The 21,715-nt window shown below is 39.0% G+C and overlaps 1 protein-coding gene across 3 annotated transcripts; it reads left to right on the top strand.

Annotated features, from left to right (window-relative positions):
* The first annotated feature begins 10,032 nt into the window (after nt 1-10,032).
* LOC105056181 (glycosyltransferase BC10) lies at nt 10,033-21,565 on the top strand. Of its 3 annotated transcripts, none has more exons than XR_012136269.1 (11): nt 10,033-10,792; nt 10,893-11,009; nt 12,178-12,278; nt 14,911-14,982; nt 17,181-17,262; nt 17,398-17,478; nt 18,231-18,269; nt 19,416-19,481; nt 20,117-20,266; nt 20,942-21,153; nt 21,325-21,344. XR_012136269.1 is itself a non-coding variant. In XM_010938290.4 (11 exons), exons 1-11 carry the CDS (start codon nt 10,568-10,570, stop codon nt 21,340-21,342), a joined length of 1,059 nt encoding a protein of 352 aa, XP_010936592.1. In that variant the 5' UTR covers nt 10,035-10,567; the 3' UTR covers nt 21,343-21,565. The 3 variants fall into 3 exon arrangements, 2 of the variants coding, with proteins under 2 accessions (XP_010936592.1, XP_010936591.1); XM_010938290.4 differs by having other exon boundaries at nt 10,035-10,771; nt 21,025-21,153; nt 21,325-21,565; XM_010938289.4 differs by having other exon boundaries at nt 10,037-10,792; nt 21,025-21,153; nt 21,325-21,565.
* Nucleotides 21,566-21,715: the final 150 nt, after the last annotated feature.

Below are 21,715 nucleotides of genomic sequence, written 5' to 3'. Positions count from 1 at the left end.
TTTAGACCGGATGGGGGGAGAGGCCTTGCAACGCCCTAATGTGCCCCCACAGCCCTGTTAGGGACAGGAGGAGAACCTCGCCCTAACTTGAGCAAAGTCGAAGGCCCGGTTCTTTTAGACCGGATGGGGGGAGAGGCCTTACAACGCCCTAATGTGCCCCCACAGCCCTGTTAGGGACAGGAGGAGAACCTCGCCCTAACTTGAGCAAAGTCGAAGGTCCGGTTCTTTTAGACCGGATGGGGGGAGAGGCCTTGCAACGCCCTGATGTGCCCCCACAGCCCTGTCAGGAACAGGAGGAGAACCTCATCCTGACATGAGCAAAGTGGAAGGTCCGAACTCCTACGGGAGCCGGGTTCCTACGACAAAGAAGACTTCGCCCGGACTCCTACGGGAGCCGGGTTCCGCCGCCAAGAAGACTTCGCCCGGACTCCTACGGGAGCCGGGTTCCACCGCCAAGAAGACTTCGCCTGGACTCCTACGGGAGCCGGGTTCCACCGCCAAGAAGACTTCGCCCGGACTCTTACGGGAGCTGGGTTCCGCCGCAAAAAAGACTTCACCCGGACTCCCACGGGAGTCGGGCTCTACCGTCAACATCAGTTACAAGACAACTCCACCCGGACTTCTACGGAAGCCAGGCTTTATTTATGACTTTGATTACAGAAAAACTTTGCCCCGACTCTTACGAGAACCGAGCTACTCCAACTTCCGGAGGGCTTCTCCGTTCGGACTATCAAGGGAGCCGAACTTAGCCCCGACTTCAGCAAAAAAAAAAAAAAAATCCAAGCAAACCTGACAAGTGGGTATCTCCGAACGGCATAAAAGCCGAAAAGGAGCTCGGCGAATGACGACCCCACATGAGCTGAAAAGGTCGCCGACACCTTGGAATGACGTAACACAGACAAAGAGAAGGAAAGGAAAATGAAGAAGTTCGGCAGACAACTATTTAACACAAGATGCAAATAAGGTACTGAAATCACTTTTTCATTTAACAGAAGTACACGTTACAGGACCCGGTGGGTCAGGAAAAAAAAGAAGATACACGTCATCGCAAGTCTCGCGAGCACAGTTCGGGCAGGACAAACTGGAGATCACTCCGAGCTACGAACTCCGTCTCTATCCTTCTCAGTCGCATTCTCCAGTGCGTGTAACAGCTCTCGCCCCTCTCGCCTCATTCTGTTCCCGAAGTCCCAACCTTAGCGGGAAAGGGGTGGGATAGATCCCCGGAGGCGGAGGGGGCAACGACGGCCGCCACCCGAGACGCTCCGGCAAGGTCGGCATGCGTTACTCCCACCGTCTCCGCAACAAATTCTACTGCCCCACCGTCGACGCCGACCGCCTCTGGTCTCTCGGCCCCGACGGCGTCAAGGATCCCGTCATGGCTTATGACGGCTATTCTGCCCTCTTGACCGGTATCACCCCGCCTTGCTACTCCGAGATTCATGGGCAGAATAACTTCACCGACCGCCCCCGTTATTAAACCCCTGTTGTTGAAAGAATTCTTCCTTGAGCTCCCTTTAGAACAACGGAAATTCTCACCGACCGCCATTCTCCTCCTCACCTTCCTCCAAACCCTAAAAATTCCCTCAAGAACAGCCTCCCGAGTAGGGGACATGGTGCCAGGGCAGGAGACAAGGACTGGGGCAAGAGAAGCAAAACTCTCAGACGGGAAGAAAGCGCCAGGATGAAGCCACGAAGGGACTAAGGGGTTTAAATAGCCGACGGATCCTGGCGCAGTTATGGCGGCGTGTATTCTCGGGCCAGCTGATGTGTGCCACGGTCGCGCTTATCCCCTTCATCGCCATCGAGGGTTGACCGCTCACAAATTCCCGCAGCACGACGCTTGGGATCGCATTTCAACGGGGATTCCGAAAAGACTCTTCAGATCGCCCTCATCGAAAAGCAGACTCTGACATGCGCGCATTAAATGTCAAAATATCTGGGGGCGGCAGTGCGCAGAATTCGAAGGGGCGATTCTGGCTGTGCGCATCTCTCTCTGTGCGTACTTCCTTCGCTTGAAATTCAAACTCGGAAGTAGGGGGACTGGTGTTGGGTATAAAATACCCACAGCCAAAATCGACAGCAGAGCAGCTTCGCTCGGACTCCTACGGGAGCCGGGCTCCGCCATCGACAGCAGAACAGCTTCGCCCGGACTCCTACAGGAGCCGGGCTCCACCATCGACAGCAGAACGGCTCCGCCCGGACTCCTACGGGAGCCGGGCTCCATCATCGACGACAGAACAGCTTCGCCCGGACTCCTACGGGAGCCGGGCTCCACCATCGACAGCAGAACAGCTTCGCCCGGACTCCTACGGGAGCCGGGCTCCACCATCGACAGCAGAACGGCTTCGCCCAGACTCCTACGGGAGCCGGGCTCCATCATCGACGACAGAACAGCTTCGCCCGGACTCCTACGGGAGCCGGGCTCCACCATTGACAGCAGAACGGCTCTGCCCGGACTCCTACGGGAGCCGGACTTCACCATCGACAGCAGAACAGCTCCGCCCGGACTCCTACGGGAGCCGGGCTCCACCATCGACAGCAGAACGGCTCCGCCCGGACTCCTACGGGAGCCGGGCTCCATCATCGACAACAGAACGGCTCCGCCCAGACTCCTACGGGAGCCGGGCTCCACCATCGACAGCAGAACGGCTCCGCCCGGACTCCTACGGGAGCCGGGCTCCACCATCGACAGCAGAATGGCTCCGCCCGGACTCCTACGGGAGTCGGGCTCCATCATCGACAACAGAACGGCTCCGCCCGGACTCCTAAGGCAGCCGGGCTCCACCATCGACAGCAGAACGGCTCCGCCCGGACTCCTACGGGAGCCGGGCTCCATCATCGACAGCAGGACGGCTCCATCCGGATCCCTACGGGAGCCAGGTTCCACCCGGACTCCTACGGGAGCCAAGCTACGACCTCAGTCTCCGACCTCAGTATCAGCTGCTGGAGCCGGACTCCATCCACGACCTCGATCGAAAAGGGGACTCCTCCCGGACTTCTACAAAGGCCGAACTCCAACCACTGTCGAGCCTCGATCAACAGATCCGCTTCCCTTGGCAGATCACGATAACAATCATGATCCTGTTCCACTTCCCGTAGCGGATTTCGTGCGGCTCCATCACCCCCTGCGGCGGACCCATTACTCTCTGACAGGCTGTGTCAACAGCTATGATGCTGCTCCGCTCCCTGCGGCAGGTGCTGCACGATCCCACTACTCGCTGACAACTAGCGGCAACGGACGCCGCTCCACTACCTGCAACAGGCCCTACGTGGCAGGCTATGACGATGGCCACGTGTCTGCTCCACTATCTTTCGCAATCAATTCCCCTGACTATGGGCGGCCCACTACCAGGCGGTTACAAACGTCGTCATCAATCCGTTGCCTCCTCCGCCTATAAAAGGGGGATCCAGATACGTTATTCTTTAAGCTCCTTTTCCTTATCTCAAAACGCTGCTAAATTCTCCGTTCGAGCACTCCACTCTTGTTGAGGCAGAGAACTGACTTGAGCGTCGGAGGGTCTTGCCGGAGCAATCCCACCTCCGGTTTAGATTTTCCTTGCAGGTCCCGGCGGCGACCGCGGCTTCCCCGACTCCAGCTTCTCCGACGCAAGCGGATTTTTGCACCAACAAATATAATATAATTAATTTTTAATTTTTGATTATCATATTATCTTTGAATTTTAATTATAATAGATATTAGAAACCATAATTCATTATGATTAATTAAAATAGATTTTAAAAAATAATATTATTAATTTTTTTAAAAAATAAAATTAATTATTAACAATGGTATTAGTGACAGAAAATACTATCATCAATACTTATTAGCGACGGCATTAGCGATGATAATGCCGTCGTTAATATTTTTTAAATTTTTTATTTTATTTAAAAATTAAAAAAATTGAAATGACATTAGCGATGATAAATGCCATTGCTAATATTTTTTTAATTTTTTTTAAAATTTTAATTTAAAATTAAAAATAATTAACGATGAATTTTTTCATCGCTAATAGCCTTATTAGCGATAACTAGGATTTTCATCGCTAATAAGGATATTTAGCGATCAGATTTTTTTAGATTGGCTGTTACGATGAAATTAGCAACAGCGAGATTATTAACGATAGTATGTGGACTATTAGCGACAGCAACTAGTCATTGCTAATAGTTTGAATTTTTGTAGTGTATACTTCAAACAGATATATAGCAATGAGCTCTTAATAATCGTATATTAGTCGCATGAACTATTTGCTAAGTATGAATATATATAGAAAAGAGATTAGTTTGTATAGAGATAATATTGAGCCCACCATGTGTGAGTGGGAGATGATAGAAAATAAATTTGGATTGGACACCTATGATGGGCTAATATGGTCCAGCCTATTTCTAATAAAACTACCAAGAGATAATTATATTTGTAATCTCCCACTCCTACGTCAATTTTTAAAAAGATAGAAACTACTCTTTAAGAGCCTTTTCTATAAAAAATTTTTGAGATATCCTCCATAGAAATAACTTCTCCTGCAATAAAACTGTGCAGAAGCATCTAGCATGTGGAAAAGGTTGTTTTCCATTTGTAATTGCAACTGAAACTAGTCGGTAGAACAATTTGATCTGGGATCATAAGTATAAATTTTATTTTAATTCTAATAGAAATAATGGGAGATTAGAAGACCTACATTAAGAAGAAGGATAAGAAACCCAATTGATTGCTATTATAGAATCACCACGCAAAATGATTTCATGACCCAGAAACCAGTTTGTTGGTGCACAAAATCCAGTCAAGCAACTGTTAACTTTGCTATCGATACAAATAAAAAAAATGAAAAAGCTTACCCACAGCATGTAATAAAGTACCTGATCTGTCTCACATGATGCATGCGACTGCCATAGAAGAATTCTAGACAACAGCATCGGAGTTTATCGTATAGTAGAAGTGTATGAGCAATCCATCCTACCAAAAAAACATATATATATCCCAAAGGGAGGAGGTAGCAAGAGAGCAAATTATATTTATAGTAGTCCTGCTTAGGCATAAGTTGCTACCTCAATGCTTTGAATTGGTGTTGATGAGTACCCCACGGCTGACATCATGAAAATAGAAAAGAAGTCTAAACAAAGACCGTGGAGTCTTGCATTGCCGATGAAATATTTTTGTATTTTTAACATTCTAGATTAGCTAGGCCATGTAACTCATTATATCGTTTACCCCATTCTCCACCTAGGAATGTGCTAGGGATGTAATCAATAACGGCAAAAAAGTAGGAGGTATTTGAAGGTCAGATGACATAGCCATTTTGATGCTAATATGTATAGCAGATGGGTATATAATAACATGTTGGCAGTCCACAATCTATTCATACATATCACAATAGATAAGAGAATCTAGCAAAAGCCCCGATCTAATGCACCTTTGCATGGAATACGAGACCAAATTAGCTTTCAGGGAAAATATTTAACCTCACGAGGGCGTGCAGTTTCCAAAGTCAAGTAAATTCTGATCCTCGCGCTGGATCGGAAGTTTTCAGACCATGTTCTATATCTTTAAAAGTAACTACTGGGGTTCTAAAATGCCTCCAACGTCGCTAATCAGACCTGCACAGACCTTTAGGTACCGGCATTTTAGTAATACCAATCACCATTTCAGCATTAAAATAGGCGGCCAACGGATGATTATCCCACAAACGGTCTCCAGTGGTGAAATCATTTCAATATTGTTTTCCCTTTTTTTCCTTAAAGAGACAAAGTTTGATACCATAATGATGGTCTGAATCTGGAGTACATAAGCGCACCCTTTTCATGATGGAACTACAGAGCGTCAATCCTCAATCACAGACAATTAATATATCATATGACGGTCATGATGAAGTCACGAACAACATGATATGATGCATATTTTCAAAATCTTGCTCGGTCACTGGTAATTTATGATACATGGACTCTCTGTGAGGCCCAGACCACTGACAAATCCATGACCGAATAGGATATCAATTATCATAAAAATTTTTTTTTATATATATATAATTTGGTCATGATCCAAAATTTTATTCAAAAAAATTAATTAAATTATATTAATTAAATTTTTTAATTCTATATAAATATTTGAGATCTATTCAATTTATAATCAAGACTAAATATATGCTTACATAGGATCTTCACATAATTTTTTTATTTAAGTTATAGCATTCTTGCTATACTAAAGGTTCAAATACATTCAAATAAAATTATAAATATTATAAAATCAATCATAAATATCATAATTAACCTGCAGCCAATCAATAATACAATAATCGCTAGTCCACATGGTCATGAGTTAAATCCATCATAATATTATTTATCATAAATATGAATTTCACTTAAAAAAATTAATTTGAAAATATTATTTAGATTTATTAGTTATATATAAGTACTCAAGATCTACTCAGTGCATTAGCTGATATCGAATTAAATACATAACTGCAAAAATCCTCACAAATTTTTATATTTAAATTTAAATAATAATAATAATAATATCTAATAGGCAAAGAAAAGAAATCACATGATCATCTCTAACTTGAGTGAAATAGCGTTATCCAATAAAAAAATAAAAATTCATACAGGATGAAATTCTTCAAGATACCAAGGATAAATACTAAACTCCAACAGAAGAAATAATTTTAAGATTTAATTTACTCAATAAACATAGAATAAAGTTATTTATAGTATTTCAATCTTATCAAGATTAGTTTCATAAATAGTAAGATATTCAAAATAACATAATAGTATCTAAATAAAACTAATAGTCCAACTAAAAATTAAATAAAAACTAAAATTTAAAACTAAACCAAAGACGGACATTCAAACATAAAACGGCCTCGAAACCCATTAAAATGATAGAATTTACGCTCGAAAACTAGAGTGAACAAATATGCCCTATTTACAATCATAAAGCTCAAAAGGAGCTTTTCGTTGATGTATTACCAGCTTTGTAATTTTTTTTGGATCAAAAGTTATCGCTGTTTAAAGTTTAGATCTCTATTTTGATGTTCCAATCTATTTATTTGGATTTTTGCTGCTTCCTATGCTCTATTTGGCTTAAGTACTTTTCAGCTAGATATTCCTCATCATTAAGCTAAGAAAATCTTATTAGGCAAGAGATAAAAAGATAATTCTCAAGCATATCTTATCTATCCTTTTGTGATTAAGGTTCCACTCAAATGATGTTTATATCAATAGATGAGAAATTTTTGTTCCCAAATCAAACTTGTCATAGATTAAAGTTGAACACCTAAGAGTGCCTAGTGATATTTCCGTTGGTAAAGCTTATTGTACTGATATAAAGTAGTACCCAATTGGACCTTCACCGCTCTTAGGGGGTGTTTGATTCGTAATCAAAATCGGAATGAAAATGAAAATCGAAATCGGAATAGCTTGGAATCGAAATCGAAATGGCTTGAAATCGGAATCGGAATAGCCAAATCCTCTGAAGTATTTGATTAGTGATCGGAATCAGAATCGGAATCGGAATCGAAATTGAAATAAAAATTTGAATCTATAGAGGAGAATAGAGAATAAGTCCTATATAGATTGAGTCATTCCCATTCCATCCTGAAATCGAAATCGGAATGAAACTCCTTCCAACCAAATGGTTGGAATGAGAGTCACTCGTTCTGATTCTGATTTCAGATCTCACTCCCCCCAATCAAACACCCTTTTAGCTCTTAAGAGAAAAATGAACTGTGGGGGAATCAGATTGGAACGAGAAAAAAAGGAGGGAGGAGAGGCGTTTTCATATTGGCAAAGTAAATACATAGAGAGAAAAATATGAAACTCGTAAACTTTCAACACCACAGCCAGCTCAAGTTGAGGTTTTAAATTTTCTTCCTGGCTCTCCCAACATCATGGTCGGCTTGTTGTCAGCCCCAAAAAAATTGTATTTGCAACGTTTCATGGTCTAAATGAGTTGATGGTTTCTAGACTAAGTTAGCTTGGATCTCACTTGTGATAGCTTGGAATCTCACCGAAAAATTAGTTAGAAAGTTATTAATCAAGATTCTTCTTAATGCATGACCAATGTAAGATTAATACGCCATCTCGCTCCCTCTTTGAGCAAGTGCAAGACACCAATTATCTCATTTGTTGGGACCAAACCAACCTTCAGGAATCAATGCGAGCACCAAAATCCGAACTCAAACCAGAAAAGGCGGCGAGACCACGTGGTGGCCCAAACAAAAAACGGTCAACAAACTCTTGCACTCACGCAATCCAGAAATGCGAAAGGAGGTAAGGCTGCAATTCGGTCGGAAGGCCATGAGTCAACGTCACGCCAACTATCATTCACGCCAACTAACCACCCACCAGCCTTCCGAACCACACAAATTCCCTCTGCTCGTGCTTGCCAGTTGGCTATATTAGACGGTCTGCAAGCCAAGGAATTGGCATCCCACCTTCCATCTTGATCAAGCTCCACGTCTTAAGGTTTGCCTTGATGGCTCCATTATTTAATTTTTCTTTTAAATTTTCCAAATAGGTGATTACGTCTTTAGCTGCAACTACGACTTTGTCAAAGGCAGGGCCTTTGGGAAATATCAAAGCATCTATTCTATTGTTGCTTCCTCTAGTCACGTACCCGGTACCTCCTCAGGATCAAGTCATTTAACAAGTTGGAAAGCAATGTTTCTGCTGCTTTGTGGTCCCTACGCTGGTTTAAAATCGTTATGCCATGAGCTTCATAAACTATGAAGAAGCGCATGTGAGGTGTCCGGGCAAATGATCGAAGCGACAAATCGAAGACAATTAGCAGTTCTCTTGATGCAAGATACCAAGTCGCGCAATAAAAATTTCCCGTGATATGATGCATTTTGATTTTCGCCCCCTAAACAAACAACTTGTGGATATTCTGACCAAAACATCTTGTATGTATAAGAGTCTGCAATACACAGCACAATTCGTGCGTATTCTGGCCAAAAACATCTTGTGTGAACAAGAGTCTGCGCAATTTTTTGATGCCTGCTCTAAAATGCATTTAGCTTAATGGATGAGAACGATATATGTGAATGTGGAGCGATTGACTGGTACCTGATACTTGCTGCACGCATGAAGTAAAGTGTACATGGCTCTTGTCATGCACATGACATTTAATATGGATGATTTGGTTATTTCTGTCTAAATAAAAATATGATTTATGTAACTTAATAAATATATTCTGTCTATGGGAAGATATATCAAATTGTTTGTTTTCGAATGAGTGAGATGTATCTGTAAGAAGGTAAGAATGATTTTTTCCCCTTAAGAGAGAGAGAGAGAGAAAGAAAAAAATAAAGCAAGATTAAAATAGTTGCAGATGCAGGGTTGAGCTGAGGGAGCTGGGCGGAATCCATGCTCTGTAATCTCAGTTTTGTATCAGCTTAGTAACATCTTGCGGACTCATGACATAAGAAGGATTATGGCATTTCAGACTAGTAGGTTCTCAAAAATCATGGAGCATGCAACTTATCTAATAAAAAGAGAATTTTCATGATCATGGAGCATGCAACTTCCTCATCCATGACCATTGCAGTTTGGAAAAAAGAGAAGGATAATGTTAAATTGCACAACCATCCATCCGATGGCCCTTTACATGCATGGCATTTGCTAAATGTATCCACATCCATGTATATAGGAAAGAAGTGAAAATAGAGCCTTTCCAAAGGAAGGAATTTGAAAAAATATAGATGTTGAACAAGGAGTTGAACCAATGCTTTCTGTGTTTTACCAAAAAAAAAAAAAAAAACTTTGCGTTCTGTCACGGACTAAGATGAATTGCAAAAAGTTTCTTACAGGGTCCCTCCTGGCTAGATGAGTAGATTAGCTGTTGTGGCCAAAAGACGAAGCATTTATGGGAACCTATTCTAGCGTCGACAAGCACCTTCAAACGATCTTGTATCTAGTTTTGCTCACAGCCGTCGGATGGATGGACCTAAACCGAATGCCAGCATTTCGTCAATTCTGATCAAACAGGCACCTATCCTCGAAGCCGGTCCCTGTAAATAATAACCGGGTCGAACGGGTCTCCAAGGAAGAAGACGTCAGTTGGATTTGGAATCAACGGTTATGTACCGGATTTCCGCGAGTTTTTTTTTTTCCTGCCATGATCCAAGCTCATCTTCGAGCCCTTTCGTCTCCAGATCGTCTTCGTTTCCTTCAGTCTTGACTCTTGAGGTGACGATTTCAGCTGCCGTCACAGATCACGGATCGTGTTCCTTTTTTCTCTTTTCTTTTTCCTTTTCCGGAAAGATTAGGTCATGAATGAGCTTCTTGCTAGATCTGGGCGACGACAGGACAACCCAGAGCCATGGTAATTTGGTTCTAGGGTTTGTTCACGAATTCAAGAAATCAATCGGATTGGATAATGAACTACGGTAACCTGCCGGTATTCCTTGTAGTTTTTGCTTCTTGTGAAAATGAATGAAGTACTTGGAAAGGATGAGGTTGTACTGTATTTCCTGGTCCGGGTGAGCTATCAAGTCTTTCAAGAAGTGGAGAAATTAGGGTGCGTCATGGAGTTCGCTAGCATTAGAATCTCGTAAATTTGGGAAAGGAAGTGAGAGGGATGAAGCGGAGGAGTTATCCGGGTCGATGGAGCGCGAAGTTTATCGTGATGCTTCTGCTGGGCTTCTCTGTCGCGAGCCTGGTGGTGATGCAGGGGCACTACAGCCTAGTTATGAAGCCGAGTGCAGAGACATCACCGCCGCCGGTCCAGAAGCCCAAGATCGCGTTTCTATTTATAGCAAGGAATCGGCTTCCCTTAGACATGGTTTGGGATGCCTTCTTCCAGGTTCTTTTTTTTCAATTTTATTACATGGATTGAATTAGAAGGTCAAGTATATGTGTGTGTCTTCTTGAATTGTTCAAGAAGCTTTTTTGATTTCTTGTAGGGCGAGAAGGAGGGTAGATTCTCGATCTATGTTCATTCTAGGCCTGGCTTTCTCTTCAATAAGGCGACGACACAATCTGCATATTTTTACGGCCGCCAGGTCAACAACAGTATACAGGTTAGCGATTTCTTCTTCCAGTGTGGAATTTGGTGTCCGTTGTTTCTATCGTGAATTGGGGCTACACTATCCTATGCTTATTGAAACTTATTGTCCTAGCACCTGCAACTTGATTTTGATATATTGTTGGTACAGAAACAGGTATGATTCCGGTTGTGCCATCGTAACCTTTTTTGGGCACGGGAAGCTAACCTTGGTTTTAATCACATGACAAGCTGGCTTTGGTTGTAACGATACATGCTTGCAACATGCGATTACTTTTCTTGAGAATATCTTTGGAGCCAACTCAGGATAATGAGAGCAGTGCCTAGAATCCTTGCTTGTTTGAAGTGAATATTTCACTGATATAGTTTCAAATGATTTGATGATATTAGCTTTTCTCATCATCGTGAAGGATCAAGCGAAGTCTAGCGTATTAACCTGTCAAGATGAAGAAACAGTCCACGACAATCACCTTTCTTTATGCAGTAAAGAAGATAAAATTTGGTGACAGTAATCTCTGTGTTTTTGTGTTGTTGTAAAAAGGGTAACATTTAATGAGGAAACGTTCTTCTTATTACAATTTTGTCGTTTACTGTTTTTCGTTCTTTGTCTTTTTGATGCTTATGCCTTTTCTATCTTTCATTTTTAAGGAAGTAGGTTAGATTCATCCTGACTTTTTCTCGCCAAAAAAAGGTCAGCAAGGTTTCTTGTTATTAGAATTTGTCCTTAACTCTTTTTGTTCTTTTGTTCTTTTTCAGGCTTATTACATTCATCCTAACTCTTTCTACAAAGAATGGGAAAAAAAGAGAAACTGAACTGTTTATTGAGCGAGCTTGAACCCCTTTTTCCTGCATAAAATGCTAGATATCATTGCATTTATCTAAAAGCAGAGCAAAGAGTAGGAACAAACTGAATTGGGTAAAGTGAAAAGATCACTATGATTTTCAGGGAGAGATTAAGCCAACCAATTAAAGAGAGCAGGCTAGAACCCCTTTGTTTTTCTAATGGATTGTGCTGGTTATTTTAAAGTAGTAAATAGCCCAATCTTGGTAGCATATTTTTGTATAACCCTGACCATTAACTATAACCATTGTGTCAAGTTGAAATAATTTGTCATGCTTCTTCGAAAGTTACTTTTTCCCCTATTATGCTTTTATATTAATTCTTGCTTGGTGTTTTGTTTCAGGTAGATTGGGGAGAAGCAAGCATGATCCAAGCAGAGCGTATTTTGCTTAGAAATGCACTCAAGGATTCTTTTAATAAGCGATTTGTTTTCCTTTCTGATAGGTGCAATTTGCATTGTGCAAGATCACTTTTGCTTGTGATTATTCCTGGTTTTCTTTAATGTTCCCTTTTCGTGTTTATACTGGATGCAAATGACAAGATTATGTCCATTCTAGTGTCTTTTTTTTTTTTACCTTTTTGCCCTTTTGGAGGGATCGGTGTTCTTCATAATTCAGTGAAAACCTACATATAGTCTCCAGTTGAAGCAAAACAAACATACCTTCTAGTTAGACTGTTAGAGTGGTTGTTTGGGTAGCAATAATTGTTCCAGTGATGCTATGTCGCTGCAATGTGGTATGCACATGTAGAGTGCTCGTGGAAGAGCATTGGCTTTCTGTTCTACTGTGATAAGAAGCTGATGGCAACTCCAAAAATCATGTTATCATCACTGAGATTATCTTGTGCTATTAGCTTGGATGGATGCTAGCCAAGAACTTCATGTTGGTTACTCTGACCCTCTTCTTATGGGAATTTTTTAAAAAAAAAATTCTTTTTTTTTTTTGGAAAAAACAGTTGCATTGACAGTTTGACACACTCATTTGCTGCAGTGGTTTCATAGATTTTCTTTATTTTTCTTTTTTTTTTCTGAAGAAAAAGGCTACAGCAATACACTTACGTACTGTGTAGTGGTGTGTAGTTGGGAATTACATACTCAACTGAAAATTTTGCTTATTGAAAACAGAACACCAAACAACTTGTTGGAAATTTTTTTCTTTTTTCCTGTTTGTGCACAGTCACGTCTGGTGCACCATGCATGTTTTGTGTAAAGTGCAAAATTAAATGAGAACATTAAAATATGCAGAAGATCATAGAAATATAATAGAAACCTATTCATAGATATATATACATATCAATATATCTAGATACTATCGTCTCCACAAGGTTTCACTATCGTTAGTCAAGTTGCAATTCTATAGCTCGTTGCTCAGTTGAGCCATATTTGCCCCATAAAGGAGACAGAGTCAAAAGCATCTTGCAGATGTTCTAGACTAGACCAGTTGACTTCTTGTCTTGTAATGGATGCAGAGAAGGTACTAATTTTTTTTTCCTATGTAATTTTGCATTTCATGCCCGTTTAATCAAAATGATTATTTGAAAGATCAATATTTAAAAAAATAAATATATCCATTATAAATAGAACAAATTATAGATTTGAGAAAATAAAAAAGATGTTGAAAACCATGAAAATCAAGAAACTATATAGGAGATGTTGCCTCGAGCAAAGTCCTCTATTTCTCCATAAGTATTACATGTGCTCTCTTCTTCTTTCACTAGTGGTTCCATTTTATATTTATGCATTATTAACCAAATATAATTAAGCTACCCTAAATAGGAAAGAATGAGAGAGATAATTAATGAAGAAACTGTGGGACGGTAGATGGCAAAAATAGGAATGGAGAAGTCAACATGTGTAGTTTTTCTTTCTCTTTCCTTTTTGTTGGGGAGAGAGAGGCAGCTTAATTTGGATGTGGGGTTTGTCATTATGGTGAGGGGAGAGAGAGTCATAAATTTTATTTTCTTCTCCTTAATGAAATTGTGGAGAATGAAAGAGGTAGACAGTGGATCGAATCTCAGATGAGGTTGTGGTAGAGAGAGAAAGAGAAATGGAATTGAGTGAGTGGAGATCTTCTTTCCAAATTTACCCATGCTGTTATCAAATAATATATCTTTGGTAGCAACTTAGAATATTAGGGCAAAATTTGCAAACTGCCCTCACCCACCCCACAAAATAAAAGCTGTTTGATATAGTATAGATAAGTCCATAGTCTTAATTATTGTCTAGCATATCCAAAGAAGAAAAAATTGCATAGAATTTCTATAATACATGTGCTTTGACATAATACCCGGTCAAGATACTAGCATGAGGGGGCAACATATTGTTTTTCTAAAGCAAAATATACAAAACTGCCTAATTTCTATATAGATGGTACAAATGGGCAGTTAAAAGTATTCAGGAATGGATTATCCATTAATAAAGGTATGCTTTAACCGAAAGCCATGTCCTTTGCAGTTGAAAAGCATATACATCTATAGTTTGTGTTAGTCAATCTTTTATGAATTCCCACAGTCGATGCATGAAATTTGAAAAAAAAAAAATGTTGAATAGATTTGTCGAGTAGGCTTCAATGAAGGCATGAATTATGCAGGTGAATTATGCATGCTCATGTTAGTCAATTTTTATGAAGTTCCCATATTTAGTTGATGCATGACAATGGGAAAATATTTGTGAATAGATTTTTTGGGTATCCTTCAATGAAGGCATGACCTTTGCAGCTGAATGCTATTTGTATTTATAGCTCATGTTTGTTAATGTTTTATGAAGATACCATCTCAAGTCATTACATGAAGGTGTTAGGCAATATGGCAGTTAAGAGATGCACAATCCTGATGTATTATGTGCTTGTATTCTGAAGTATATTATGGTTTGTGCAATTTGGCATTGGAATTTTCTCGTATGCAGCTTGACAAGCCCAAAATTGGTTAATATTATTGAGAAGAAAATATATCATACTTCAATAAGATTAACTGATGATTTTCTTGCTGATCTCATCGCTTTCTGCTAATGAAATGGCTATCTTAGGCTTGCAAATTTGCGGTACAGCTAACATCCAGAACATATTTTTATTTTTGACAGCTGCATACCCCTATACAATTGCAGCTACACATATGACTATATAATGTCTACATCAACTAGCTTTATAGACAGGTGAGTCTGCTGATTTTGCTTTTGTTTATGTGTGGATGAACTTTTCGTATGCTTTGTCTTTAATATCTGTTTACGTGTGGTATTCATTACTCTTGCATAGTAACTTGATGTTATATTGCTCAACTGGTAAAGAGGCCAGCACAGCCATATATAACTATATCTTGCAAATTTGAGCAACAGTGCATTGCTGGTGCAAACACATCTGAAACTGGAATTCTGGAGCGTGCTCACACCGAGGACATTATTAGAATTCAGAAATGAGTTTTAGCTGCTCTTTTTTCCAAAACAAAAAAAATTATCATTTAGTTCTTGGCAAATGAGGATTTATAAAGCTGATATCAAAATAGTTGGAACAAGGTTTGATGGTTATGTTATGGTTGTTGTGGCTTATAATGTAGTTCTCTGGCTTATTACCTTTTGTCTTGGAGATGAATATCCATATCTGGGAAGTTGCCTTCTTCCTTAATTTCAAGTGTCTTTCTAAGTCAACAGGAAAACTTGGTTCATTCTTGGGTTGGATGAGCTTAAATTGCATGACTAAGAAGTTGCATCTCTATACGTACAACCAGTCTATATAGCTTTTGCAGCATGTTCTATTAAATCTGGCTTTCTTACACTTGCATATGTGTTGGCAGCTTTTGAAATCATCCTTCAATTAGAGCATGCATATGAGGCATTCTTCTCTTCCTGTGGTTTGTGGCTTCAGTGAATCCATTTTGCTTTCGATCCTACAAAAAATGACTCTTCTTAGTGATGCCTTTGCCATGAATTTGACAGCAATTCAGTGGGTAGATATCAGGTTTAGCACTAATCATAAATTTCTACGGACTTCTGATGACTGTATCTCAATCTGTTGTTGGGATTAAATGTTTGTAGATGTGAAGGTAAAAGTTTATAATATTTACATAGAGAAGCTCTAAGTATGATTACAAGTTCAAAGATAGAATAAAATGGTATCTGGTTGAAGCCATAGTGGGCCAATGAGGGGTTTAGACATTTTTAACTGATATGGAGAAAAGAAAAGGTGGAAACCCAAAATTACTGGGATGCAATTACTGATGACAATATCGTGGGAGGTTTCTTTTCCAGAAACTTCAACCATTGTGATAACAAAATGAAAGAGGCTGGTTTGTTATCTTGGTATTCTATAGTTTCACAAATAATGAAATACCAGAGGGCACCTTGTTTAGCTAAAATTATTGGATTGCATTATAGTGCGAGTTGTCATTCCTCTATATTTTGTATGGTATATGATAGCTTATGCTTTTAATATAAGCTAGTGCTTGTCTTTTCTAAAAATCTGATTAGTAGTATGACCATACATTCATTGATATATTTGTCTCCCTTTTATCTAAAGTTGGTTCTCTTCTTGTGGAATCACATGAAAATATATTATCCCATGGCAATAAGAAAAAAGAAAGGATTTTGACAGTTGGGTCTCCAGGTTGTGCAAGTTATTATTATCAAGATAATAATTGAAACTGGATTTAAAGAGAGATTGTTAAATATTCTAGTTTATTCAGCATTGACCGGTGGTGACTTTTTTTTTTTCTGTTGTTGTCATTCTGTCCCCTTTTTTCCTTTTTTTTTTTTTGGAGAGGGGGGGGGGGGGTTTTGTGGGGGCTTTATTGTATTTTGGTCTTCAAGTCTCCTCCAATGCACCTTGTTCTTGTTTTTACTACCAATCAATGTATTCTTCAACTTGTCAGAGCATCAGTGAAATGTAGAACATATTTTGGTGATTGTTATACTTTGAAACACCATACTACTCGGCATTGTACATTCCAAGCTTACTCTGTGTGTTTAATTCAGATAAGTTTACATATGAAAAGATAAGTGTCTCTTGTTAAATACATGGTATGAACCTAGGCTTGAACAATTCCACAGGTAAAGGTCAAATGTTCCTTACTTCATTTTGTGGGTCACTGATCTAGATGCACTATTAGGAGTTGTGGTGTTATCACATTCAAAAGAATTTAGTATTATTAACAAAAAGTGGTATGGCTTAATTCTGTGGGTTTCCTAGATGAATGTATCGGGAATGTGTTATGCACAATGTCTTATGTCTATGCGTGTTATGGAAGTTTCATATGCTCTGTTCTTAAATCATATCACTCTAAGATGCAATATGAAATCTCTGGATGTCTATAATGGCCGTTAGGTTCTAATAGCATCTGGTCATATAATGCTGGAAGCAGTTTTGCGGACACAAAAGAGGGTCGTTATAATCCAAAAATGTATCCAGTTATTCCAGTACATAATTGGAGGAAAGGATCTCAGGTAATAGTTTTCATTTTTTTGAAAAAAAAAAAAGTGATATCATGAAAAATTTCATGTCGAGATACTTCTGTCTTTGATAATGTACAATAATAACATATTTGTTCTAACCATTTGTTTTGCTGGATGTTGTTCTAGTGGGCTGTGTTAATTAAAAAGCATGCTCTGATAATGGTGAATGATGATACAGTCTTCCCGGAATTTCAAAAGCATTGCAGGGTGAGTTGGAGGCAGCCTTTGAAAGTGAAGAATTTATTGGTGTTTTATATTAGGGGCTGTTGTTGGTCAATAGGTTGAGTCTTGGCCTGTCTTGTGCTTTGCATCAGAACTCAGGGATTATATCCGAGCCCAAAAGAGCCATTATGCTTTTGGAGGCTCTAGACTGTAATTCTATTTCTATCTGCTAGGCTGCTACTGTGACCCTAGTATATCATGAGTAATGCCTTGACCAAAAGCTCTGATTATGAGATGATACTTTTGAGGAAGTCAGTTTGTCAGCCAGGAGAGAATCCAAACTTGATTACCTACCATATAAACAACTAGTTCAGTCTGGGTCTATTGTTGAACCTGTTTTTCTAAGGGATATAGCTTGTGCCTTTCTTATGTCACATTATAACACTACAAACTTTATTTGTTAGCTGAAAACATAAACGCACAAGTGCCTGACCTTTTATATGAAGAGTGATTAACAAAAAGATCTCACCATGAAGTATGATGTCCATGATATTCATTTGCCATCTGTGAAAAAGCATTTGGAAAAGCTTGTAGTGACATTGATGAATTAATAATAATAATAATAATAAAAGATTAGTGAACGAGGATTCATAAAGCCACACCCCTTTACGTGGGACAAGGCTTGATAGCTATATAGTTTTGATGTGATGTGCTGGTTTTGATATGTTCTGTATTCTAGAGTTTAGTATATAATTTTGTCTATAATTCTGATATGTGTTGTTTTTAAATGATTTCAGAGGAGGTCATTACCAGAATTTTGGCGGGATCATCCTCTTGTAAGTAATTGTTTCACATACTTTCACCATTTATAATGTTATGCAAGAATAGATAATTATGTGAGATCAGAGTGCTTAATTTAATTTGAGAACTATGAACAGCAGACTCATCTCCAATAGCGTCCTACAGATGCATGTCATGTTTCTTATGGCCATCAAGAGAAGACAGGTTTGCAATGCTCTAGAGGACAAACCTTTTTGACTTGAAATCCACATATCTAGAGGGGGGAGGAAATTTAATCTGTAACATCAAAGACTGTTGTTGTCAAGTGCCAAAGGTGGTCTCTGAAAATACAGAACTCTCATTTTCTGTCACTCATGAAATAAAAAAAATTAAACTGTCTTATTGACATCATATCATTGGCAACATTGTTTGATCACTTTATAAAATGACAAAACAGAGTGTGTTTAGGCTTTCTGAGTGAAAAGACAAAACAACTATAATTAGGTGGGTAGAAGTCAGTCATTTGATTACTGATACATGCAATTATATTATACATATGTTCATTTCCTGTAGTGAAAAAGAATAAGCATTATAATTGTTGGAAGAATGCCCCATTAGATTATGGATGTTGATGGGTAAATAGGTTATTAAATGGACTTTCTTTGAATTTGAAACAACTTTGTTTATTCTGTACCTAAGAATGTGTTGGAGCCAGGATAATTAAATCGGTTGCTCCACGCTTGACTTTCTCTGTCACAAGTGTGATTTTAATGTCAGCAACCAAGAGGTAGGGAATCATTTTTTGTACAATTAAGCATTGGATTTTGCTCAACGGATGCAGTAAAGAGGTACATACATATGTGGTTGATCAACAGCAAGAAGGCTAGGCAACCAAATTTGGGCATATGAGCTTGATTGACTGATCCATTCTTTTACAATGAGTAATTGTATTTCAAGTACTGGCAGAGACTTAGAATCTGTTGAATCAAGATGCAGCAGTGTAGAATACAGGTTTTAGCATTTAGATCTTAATATAAAAATCTGACTTAGGCATACATTCAAGACAATCTGTTTAGTTCTAATTGCTTTCCCTGGTTAAATATATCTTGTATTGATTCAATTAAAGAAGTTTTCTGTGCAATATTTCTTGTCCATTTGATGATGTTCTTATGTAGATCTTTACAATTCCCTTCCTTGTGCAGCCTTCAGATGCGTCCAAGGAACACAACTGCATACCAGATGAGCATTATCTTCAAACGTTGATTGCAGTATGTTTCTTTTGCATCATTATGTGAATTATATTATTCAGAGCTATTTTACATTGATTGAATGGATTTTCTTTTTTGAAGTTGTGCCAACATGTTGAGACGATATATGCATAATTTACTGTCAGAGGGGCTTTTTTTTTTCATTGACCTTGAAAACAGTGAAGCATGCTTTAAGTGAAACTTCCACACACATCGTGCAATATTTTGAAATCTCATCATAATCTTTATGACCATCTTACCATTTTGTACAAGTTAGAAAGCTTATTTCATTTTCTTGAAGAGCAACAAAAGGTTTCCTCTTCTTTAATAAGTTCCTCAAGTTTCAAAAAGAGTAAATAAAAGTGCAGAATAGGCATTCTTCCCCTGAACAAAGGTCAAAAATCACATAATGAGTTAAATACTGTAGTTCGTTCATTCCTTTTAAGGAAGAGAGATGCTATCTCACATTTTGATACACAGACTAAATTAACCAACAATGGATTAGTTTCTGAGGTGCTTCACAAAGTAGCCATGGAATGATCTTTTCAAGTTATCAAATGTTGTAAGAAATTCAAAAAGTGCAATTTTTGTATTATGTGGCCATGCAGCTGCTTAATGAAAAGAACCATTGAAAACCATTTTGGTTTCATATCCAGCAAAATGGTCTTGAAGAGGAAATCACTCGGAGAACTCTGACACATACTTCATGGGATCTTTCATCTTCCAAAGATCGTGAAAGGCGTGGGTGGCATCCTGTGACGTACAAGCTTTCAGATACTACTCCCATGCTTATTAAATCTATAAAGGTATGAAGTAATTCTGCCACACCAAAATTTCATCTATGATCTTTCTGTTTCTATCTCTACCTTGGATGATATGTTAGGGTGGTTAACATACACAAGCAGACGCAAATTTACTTGGTAAGTTGGTCCAATCTGGCCATAGCTAGTAAAATTAGTTTCATCAATGATTTTGGACGTCTCAACTTACTATTCTTGTTCCGGTGCCTTCATGAAGAAGCTGCAGAATGAGTCTAGGGTTCTTTGATGAATCATCATATGAATATTCTTGTCTACAAAGTAATGTAAGCAAGAGTGAATAAAGTAGGCGGCAAAGGAAATATGACTTTCACAATATACATTGAAAAAAATTAATAATGGGCAATTGTTGATGACATATGGGAGGGTGAGTGTGCCATTTAAATTTCTTATTTTAGCAGTGTGTTTGTTTAGATTGTATTTGAAATGTTGACCGAATTTCTGTAGCATTTTAAAACAATATCTATATAGATAGCTATTTGTTATGATGGTCACATAGATGGTATGATCACTGATAATTAAATGGGTTAAAAATTCAATTGATCTCTGCATTCCTATCATAAATCATCAATAGATTTGTGGACGCTATGGACCTTGTAAATGATGGCATGTGCAAAAATTAACTGCAGTGTGGTTGCTTTTGATGCTTGGTGTCATTCACAGGAATATGATATTTGTGACATATGCTATGCAAACTGTTCAAGAATTTATTCAGCTCTGATGATGACTGTCCTTGTTATGATTAGAACATAGATAATGTGTACTATGAGACGGAATACAGGAGGGAATGGTGTAGAAACAAAGAGAAGCCATCACCATGTTTCCTCTTTGCAAGGAAATTCACACGCCCTGCTGTCTACAGGCTTCTTAACATGGTAAGAACTGATCATTTGATGTTACACCAATTTGTATCAATTCACTGGTGAGGGCTTAGTTTGTACCATATTTGCTATTGTGTTCCCATTGTTGCCAGTCTTGTTTGGATAATTTCAGACGCAGTTGACAAAATACAGTTTTTAAAATAAGTTTCTTCTTTGTCTTGGCAGTCTGCACTTGTAAATTGATTTTAGAGTCCAATATCAACATGCATGGGTTGCTTCAGGCTTCCGTTCAGGAGGAAAGCTACAGAAGTTGTAAATGATAAATGATTTCTTCCTCATGTATTTGTTTGCATGGTAGGGGAGATCTTTTGGAGGTATCCATACCCCAATCAGACAGTGCAATTGTTGTTTTGAACATATGTTACTCCTACAATAGATTATCAATCCTGAAAGCCAGTTCTCTCTCTCTTCTTTTTTTTTCTTTATAATTCGCTGTATCTTTTAGATAGTTTGTCTCCACTGGAAAACTCGCTAAGCCAGACCATTCAAATGCAATGCTGCACTCCTCCCACCGCCGTGCGGCAATGGGTGGCTTTATGAATGGTCAGCTCTGAGC

Source organism: Elaeis guineensis, chromosome 13, assembly GCF_000442705.2.
Source record: "Elaeis guineensis isolate ETL-2024a chromosome 13, EG11, whole genome shotgun sequence".
In the NCBI taxonomy this organism is placed as follows: Eukaryota; Viridiplantae; Streptophyta; class Magnoliopsida; order Arecales; family Arecaceae; genus Elaeis; species Elaeis guineensis.
The sequence above is the reverse complement of the archived record's forward strand: the minus strand, read 5'-3'. Positions and strand labels throughout refer to the sequence as shown.